The 8,560-nt window shown below is 42.0% G+C and overlaps 1 protein-coding gene across 1 annotated transcript; it reads left to right on the top strand.

Annotated features, from left to right (window-relative positions):
* Window positions 1–77: 77 nt before the first annotated feature.
* On the top strand, window positions 78–6,545 carry FKBP14 (FKBP prolyl isomerase 14). The gene is made up of 4 exons (XM_015853715.2): window positions 78–358; window positions 1,403–1,554; window positions 3,685–3,812; window positions 5,329–6,545. Exons 1-4 carry the CDS (start codon window positions 165–167, stop codon window positions 5,485–5,487), a joined length of 633 nt encoding a protein of 210 aa, XP_015709201.1. The 5' UTR covers window positions 78–164; the 3' UTR covers window positions 5,488–6,545.
* Window positions 6,546–8,560: the final 2,015 nt, after the last annotated feature.

The following is an 8,560-nucleotide window of genomic DNA, read 5'->3' as shown; positions in this document are numbered from 1 at the left end:
TCAGAGGGCGTGCTATCCTTGATCCCGGCCGGCACGGAGTCGGTGGCTGCCAGACGTGAGGGCTCTGCCACGTCTGCGGGTCGGGCCGAGCTTTGCGCTGCCGGCAGCTGCGGGGACATGGCGGCCGAGCTGAGCTGAGCTCCGGGTGGGGCGGCTGGAGGGACATGGCGGCGCTGCGGGCCGCCCTGCTGGGTGCCCTGCTGGGATGCACGGCAGCGGCCCTCATCCCCTTGGCCGACGTGAAGGTGGAGGTGCTGCATAAACCCTTCCTATGCCACCGCAGGACCAAGTGGGGGGACCTGATGCTGGTGCACTACGAGGGATTCCTGCAGAGCGACGGATCCATGTTCCATTCCACGTGAGTCTGCACGGGGTCCTCTTGCACAACTTAGATAAGAGCTTTGGTATCGCCTCAACGCAAAAAGCCAGCACGCTTGCATCTGAGAAACACTGCTGCCTTTATGTTCTGATGTGCTTTACCTGTCCCGGCCCAGACGCATGGCATTCAGAGGGCAATAGCAATGCAAAGCCCTTGTTGTTAATGGTGCCTTTCCTGGAAAGCAATGGGCTGCTAACAGTGCCAGGTGGCGAAATGCCCAGGGGTCTGAAATCTGCTTTGTAGAACTCGTTTGAAGTAGCATCCAAAAGAGACAATGTCCTGCACGTTCACGGTCTTGCTGATGTAAACTAAAATCTCGCTCGTTTTCTCTTGTAGTTAACCCGCCTCTCTCAAAGGAGTCGTAGTGACCCTTTACGTTTCCGCTGCTGACTAACTCCTGTAAGTGCTCTTATGTCGTGTTCGGTGCCTTTCCAGCATGGTGAGGAAACAGGGCTTTGGGCTGTAGTTAAAACTCTGTGCCTGTCAATAGAGTGGAAGTGGTTGTGTAGTACCACCTGGTTACCTTTGAAAAGGGGGGTTGTCTGGCTGCTCTGTGTGTTCTACATGCATTTCTTTCTCATTTTCTAGCCATCTGTTGTGTAGTCGTTTTTTCTTCTACTGACTTATTCAGAAGAGATGCGACTGACTCTTCTAAGCATGTTACGAAGTTTATTGCAGTCGTGGCCAAGCTGATTTGTGACTTACGAAGAATATACGCAGCCTTGAACTTCCAAACATGAATGCTCTTCTAGTCTGATTAGTTTCAAAGTAAAACGAACGATCAGGAAAGTGAAGATGAGGATCCAGGTTGCTCAGCACTGTTATGAGTGCACTCTGTATTGAGCTGTTTCATTCCTTTGCAGATCTTAAGGCACCTTGTCATGCAAGACATAACTTCTAAGGACTTGAAAAGTTTAGAACTTTCATTTAAGAAAAGCCAAGATACCGTATAGGCTTTTATTTACACGCCCCTTATGGAACTTGCTGTTTAAAGACTAAGCGTTTTATTCCGTTCTTTTCCAGTCACAAACATAACAATGGCCATCCTATGTGGTTTACACTTGGCATAAGAGAAGCCATCAAAGGCTGGGACAAAGGTTTGAAGGACATGTGTGTGGGAGAGAAGCGGAAGCTAACTATTCCACCAGCCCTTGCTTATGGAAAAGAAGGGAAAGGTAAAACGTCTGAACTCCTTCCCTTGATTTAATTCTTTTCGATCTCTATTAACTTTACAGTTTTTGACCAAAGAGGTTAGCAAGCTTTCCATGTTGATATCGCTAATTTAGGGAAATAATTGGAGTGGGATGCTCTTTCTGGAAAACTCGTTTTCTGCAGAAAATACTCATTAAGTGTCCTAAGTGGTGAATGGAGGCAGCAAGGAATTCATGGCAGCAGCTGTCTGTACACTCTGAGTGTTACTTCTGTTAGTGCTGAGCTCAGCAGTGCTTTATTATTTATTTTCAGTTGAGCTTGAAGTGGTTACTGTAGTTAATGCTTTGGCTGTTGTGGTCCTAATTCCATGAATGTGCATGTGCAAGCATCATTCTTCTTTTGTGGGTTCTTTTAAGAAGCTGAAGAAGCTCCAGTTCTGCTGGTCGTCCTCTCATGGTCTTAAATGTTACAGTGAAAACTCACCATTTATTTCTTCATTTCTCTTCGTTCTTTCCATCTTACAGCTTTGGGCAGCTGCGCCTGTTACCCAATATAAGATATGTGGGAACATTAGCAGGCAAGCTGATATCTACCAAAAACGTACTGAATGATGTGCAGGCAGATAAAAGCATGGCTTGTAATGTTTTCTCTCAACCTTGTGTGCTGTATTTTTCTCCCCTTTTGAACGTTTTCAGACAGACCCCTCTTTTAATGAGAAGGTCAAGACTGGAATGTGTGGTTGAGCGAGTGACAAGTTTAAACGATGCTGGAATGTTACTTTTTCTGCTTTATGCAGGGCACTGCTGTACATTTATTTTCCCTACTAAAAATTACTAAATGCTTTAGAGCTCACCTGGTAATTCCAGGCCTAATTGCCTTGTCTGAAGGCTAAGTGTAGAGCTTTACATATTAAAAGCTTGCAAGCCCCGCTTGTGTATTTAATACAAGAAGGCTGAACTAGTAAACACTGCTAGATGCTGTAAGGAACAGCTTGCTTTAGGAAAACATTGAACTATTAGAACATACTTACGTTGCTGTGCTGACAGAATTCCATTTTCTTCATGCCTCCTACTGAACACACACAGGAGGTCATTAGCATCCCACCTGGTACCTTTCTTTCTCTCTGCACTGAATGATGAGTCACGTGCCTTATTCTGCAACCCTCAGGAAAAGAAAAATGACCTATGTTCCAAACCCCATGCAGGCCACCGTGGCCTATATTTCCAGAAGGTTCTGTACATTTATTCATCCCAGAGATCTATAAGCTTGTTAAGTGTACTCTGTAGCAACAAATATCACAGCTCCCTAACAGTAAGTAAGGTTTAATTTTCTCCTTATTGTTTTGAGGCACGCAAGTATTTTTGGGGTGCTTCTATCTGATATAGAAATAGAGAGAGGTTAAATAGGACCAGATATCAGAGGAGCAGAGTTCAGTGCTGAATAGTCTTTGACAGTAGTGTCAGCCCTTAGTGTGAGGTTGTATCATGCTGCTGAAAAAGCCAGAGACTGATAAACTCCATGGATGGTAGCAGCGAAATGTTCTCTGCCACCGTCAGAAAATTATTATTGTATTGACTTGCATCAAAATAGGATGATGTTAATAATCTTATGAGCAGGCTTACGTGCCCAGCTTCTGCTGTGTGTTGGGAAATAGGTCAGTGCTTTTTGTGCCACAGTTCAGAGACAGCTACAGGGTACTGACAGCATAGCTGACCTTCTGCTTTTCTTGTCAAGATGTGGCAGAATACCACGTACGGAGGTAGCATTCAGTCCATCTGATGCACTACATTCTTTATGGTCTATTTCACTGCTTTCTGCTTAGACTCTGTCTAGCTCTATGTATGAAGAAGTGGTTCAAGAACCTTGTCTCATAAGTCTGTGATGGCAGTTACTGAACAGGGACTCACAAGAATGCATGCCAGCCTCCAGCAATGCTGGTTCCATGTGAAGTTGCACATGTGCTGCAAGGGCTGCTGAGGGTCTGAGCTACTATCTAGTGTGCTCATCGCTGTTACAGATGCTTATTCATTTTGGCTCAAAATGCAGGATGCTTTGAAATAGTGGGATTAGCAGGACATTACTTTGAGGCGTGTGGCTTTTATGGTGCATTGAATGAGTATCTTTCTAACTTCTGTGTTTACCGTTCTATGCAGGAAAAATTCCACCTGAGAGCACACTGATCTTCAATATTGACCTTCTAGAAATTAGGAATGGACCCAGATCACATGAGTCATTTCAGGAGATGGATCTTAATGATGACTGGAGGCTGTCCAAGCAAGAGGTGAGTGGGTTACTTTTCTTGCAAGCAAATTTAACAGAATTATGTAATAAAAATGAAATAAGGTATTGCTAGGAGGCGTAGCTTTCACTGAAACTAAGCTGAAGGTGCACAGCTATGCTGCCCCAAGCTGAGCCTTGGATCTTGAACTGCTGAATTGAGGAGCTTACAAGTGGACTTTGCAAGTTGAGGCATAGGTGTGTGATGGAAGTGTGCCCCACACTTATGGAAAACCTGATGAAGTAAAACCTCTTAGAAATAAAACTTCAGGGATTTTCTTAAGTTAGTTGCTGCTTCACTAATAAACTGGTTTTGGAAGATCACCTACTGTAGAACAGTCCTGTTTTGTAGCTTTCACTGCCTGAGGAACACTTACGGAGCGCAATTCTGCATTATTCTTCTGGTTGCCTCTTATTTTTGGATTTCTGCTTTTAAAGCGTGTGGATGCTACCCATGAGAAGTCAGGATAAACCACTAAGTTCATAGGATCACCAAGGTTGGGAAAGATCTCCAAGATCATCTAGTCCAACTGTCCACCCACCACCAATAAATATTTCCCCATTAAACCATGTCCCTTAGTAGTACATTTAAACATTTATTGAGCATTGCCCTCTCAGGGCAGCCTGTTCCCACTCCTTCCTTTTATTTGGGACTTGTTTAGTTTGCTAGTCCCTAGAAGAGTGATCTTTTGTAATGCACAGCAGCTCAGCAGTGTCAGTGTTTCAGACATGCATATTAGAAACATGAGTAATGACCATGACACAGACTAGAATGTGAAATGAATAAAACAGACCAGAAATGTGACCCATTTATCTTCCTGTTAACAGTCCAATATTGCAGCTTCTGTTAAACAGGTTCTATCTATTAAACAGAGGGGTGTGTTGCTATTAATATTCTGATAGAAAGCTTTGTGATTTAGAACATTTAGGCTCTTGGTAGGTAAACTCAGTAAAAATTGCTTGCCATTAGTAAATGGCTTTGTGTATGTAACTGTTCCAGTGCTCCATTCATAAGCCGCCTTGAGCCTATTTGCCCTCCAAAACCTTGAGTTTTCTAGTAATGCATCATAATGTGTTGCTGTTGGAATAGTAAATGCAAAGATTATGGAGAGATTTCTGTATCATTTTGGGGTTAATGTTTGATTTTACATCTGTTAGTTTGGTGAATTGCTGAGACATGTGAGAATGCTGTTTTAGTTTCTGACCGATTGGTAGCCAGAATTTCTGCCTATTTGTTTATACTTTACTATATAGACATCAGATGATGTTCTTTCCTGACATAGTTTTCAGTCAAATAAAATAAAGCTGTGGCAACTAGTTTGCTAGCTTTATTTTCTCTTTCATCACCAAACAGGGCCAGAGAATCTAGTTAAATGAGTTTTATTCTGTTGGTGGCATAGGAAGAAAGATATCTATCAATAATGTAATACTACATACCATAGTAGCTCTGTCTCTTACACTCCAGTAATCAATTACTTTCTTACATACTAAGACATTAACTCTTACCTATTGTTTAATAGGTGAAAATTTACCTGAAGAAAGAATTTGAGAAGCATGGAGCAGTGGTAAATGACACCCAGCACGATGTTTTGGTTGAAGACATTTTTGATAAAGAAGATGAAGACAGTGATGGGTTTATATCTGCAAGGGAATTCACATACAAGCATGACGAGCTGTAGAAAAGGGTGACATAATTTTTTTTGACACAAATGGCAATGACTTAGACTGTCTGGTTCTCTTGTCGTCTCGATTCCGTTGTTTGGAGCTGACAGCTGCCATGGGCGGAAAAGAAATGACAAAAAAACAAACCCATGCTGTTTTTTTATATTAAAAGAGAATTCTGTTCTTTATGTAATTAGAAAAAGAAATGTTGAACTACTTGTAAGTTTGAAATTGTACTTAATGTTGTGCAATGGAGACTTGCACACTTGGTGTTTTTTAATTTTGTATTAACTTATTTTTTTAGAAATGAAACAAGGTTTCCAGTTATCGAACAACTTGAAAATCAAAATCCAGTACAGTGCTTTTATGTGCTTTATTTCTTCAGATCACGTTCAGTGGCTTTTACATATGACTTCTGGTCTGACTTAATCAATTATTTGACCTTCTTTCTTATATGTTGCTGCTTGTAAAGCAGCGTGCTGGCCTTGCTTGCTTTCTGCAGATTTTGGAAAGCTATACTAGAAAGCTTCAGCACCTCATATGACAACTGAGAAACCGATACAGAGCTGAATGAGAAGAATGGCTGTCCTATGGTGATTCTGCTTCTCTAAAGGGAGAATACCAAAATAACTGTTTGCATCACTAAAGAAAGAAATGTAACAGACAAATCAGGAGTCAAATATTTGACTTTCTCATTTTCATATTGGCACCGTTATAGAAAATAATGTACTGTTTTCCAAATAGCAGTTTTGTTGTTCTGCAGAGGTAATGTCCTTCATTTCTTTACATGTGTTGCTTTTGAAACAGATTTTTGTGTTTGCAAAAAGATTACGCCGTTTTTGCCTCAGGTTTTGAGAGGCTTCTTTTTTTCCCCATTTTCAGAAAGGAAGGAGCATGCTAATATGAAGGTCAGTATGTCCTGAAGAACACTTGTGTTGCTTGCCAGCTTTGCTACTGTCTGAATTGTAGAACTTGTCTTATTTTTTGCACCTTTGCTGTATTTTCACAGGTAGAAAAAATGTTATTTGAGTCTTAAGTAATAAAGTGACCTTTTTAGAAAAATAGAGGTGTGAGGTAAATGTTCTGCTGCTGCATCTTTATTGGGTGGGGATGATGAGGATTTCAACTCCCTCTTGAAAAGGGTATGAACCCTCTTTAGAGAGGAAGAAGCTTAGCCATCATCCATGGGCCTCAATGAGTGGATGAGGTATCTCTTGGAAGGAATTAGCCTTTACTCTGCCAGCTCTAAAATGGGTTTTTGAACAGAATACTTGGATTTAAAAATACTGGCCTAGGGATATGAGGTAAACCAAGTTGTGTAAAATCAGTATTGCTGCATTGTGCCAAGTGGGGGGCTCTGCGCTCCAAATTCTCTATTAGCGTGCTGAAAATTTTCTCTGCGATCTAGTGTTGCATGTAGGTATTGGAAGGTTGCTTTATTATAGCTGAGCTACTGATGTACAGCAAGGATTTCTGTACAGTGAAAGATATGCAGGGGTGAAGTTCTAGTGTTCTTGCATGTGATATTTTATGACCTGTGGCTCATGTCCAGCTTCTTGTCCACCAGGACCCCCAGGTCTTCTGCAGGGCTGCTCTCTAGGAGATCTTCCCCCAGTCTGTATCAATATCTGGGAGTGCCCTGGCTTAAGTGCAGCACCCTGCACTTGGCCTTATTGAACCTCATTAGGTTTTCACGGGCCCACTTTCTCCAGCCTGTCTACTTCTTCACATTGATTTGGTGTGCTATGCATAGATTTAAGCAGAGTGAATGGGTTTTAATGCTTTTCTTGGTAGCTATGTTACGTTTCTGAAATTGAACTTAAATTCTTTTTAAAAGTGCAGAATCGGCAGCAGACTTCAGAAGCTGCTGCAACTTCATTACCATTTGCTATCATTCAAGTCCCTCTGTGAAAATGAAGAGATTTCTTAGGAAATATCTCTGCCTGTCTTACCCTCAGCTGCATCTGGTTGTTAATCCCTGGGGTGTTGCTGCTGCAGTGTCAGCAGGAGCCAGCTAGATACCTACAGGAGAGCAGAGATGAGCAGCTGCTCCTCCTCTGATGGGAGGAGGGGGATTGGAACTTGTGCTCAGCAACTGGCTGATTTAGATGGTTTAACAGTGTTGAGCATGTGCTGGATTATTCCTCTTGCAGCTTGTAGCCTTCTTCACACTTTGTTTTCTGGTTACGGAGGAGAACACTTTATTTACTTATTTTACCTACTGTCATTCAGAGCTATGCCTTAGCAATTACAATAGGAGTTGCTGTTTTGTGTACTTCAATGCTCCTTTTATTTGAAAATCCTTGATAAGCAATGCAGTGACACAAGAAGGCTTTTGGCAAAGCTTCAGGAACGACTTTACAGTCTTAAGTGTTTTCTGGAGCTTTCTTCTCTGAAATCAACTGACGTGGCAAACGGTGTTGAAGCTAAAGGAAATTGCTTCATTGGGTTTCAAGTCTTTGCTTGACTTATGTCTGTGCTGTCAACAGCGCTTCTGGTATTGAGGTGTTTATGATGGGGTCATAAAACTGCAGTGTGAAGCACATATTGAGCTGCTATGATAATTTATTGTTCATGATGCTAAGAATGAAAATGATCCATGGCGTGTTTGAGAATTCCACGTAAAAATAGGTCAACCGTTAAATTAGTGTCTTTGTCATATGTGCTCTCCAAACCACAGTCTCTGTTGCTGGAGAGTCTACCCCTTGATCTGGAGATCTCAGCCTGAAGTGGCAGGTGAGTATCAGCAGGGTGGAGAGAGCTCACTGCTTTGGGATGTTTCTGGGACAAGTGTGGTAAGGCACGGTAGAGCGATCAGAAATGCAGAAGGCTTTGCTCCCTCAATCCTTTGGCATCTGATTCCTTGGCATAAAACACTGGCAGCCACTGATGCAGGTACTGCACATTGTAAGGCAGGTTCCTGATCTGACTTGGGTTACAAATTGCTCCTTCAGCCGTTTTGTTTTGGTTTTTTTTTTTTGTGGGTTCTACTCTTACCACAAAGTTTAATTCACACTTTCAAGGTTCATTAAAGAATATTCAAAATAGTTATTCTGAGTTTAATATCATCTTAAAAGCTCCCCACCCTCA

Source organism: Coturnix japonica, chromosome 2, assembly GCF_001577835.2.
Source record: "Coturnix japonica isolate 7356 chromosome 2, Coturnix japonica 2.1, whole genome shotgun sequence".
Lineage (NCBI taxonomy): Eukaryota > Metazoa > Chordata > Aves > Galliformes > Phasianidae > Coturnix > Coturnix japonica.
Note: the sequence above shows the minus strand (reverse complement) of the source record. Positions and strands in the feature narration are given on the sequence as shown.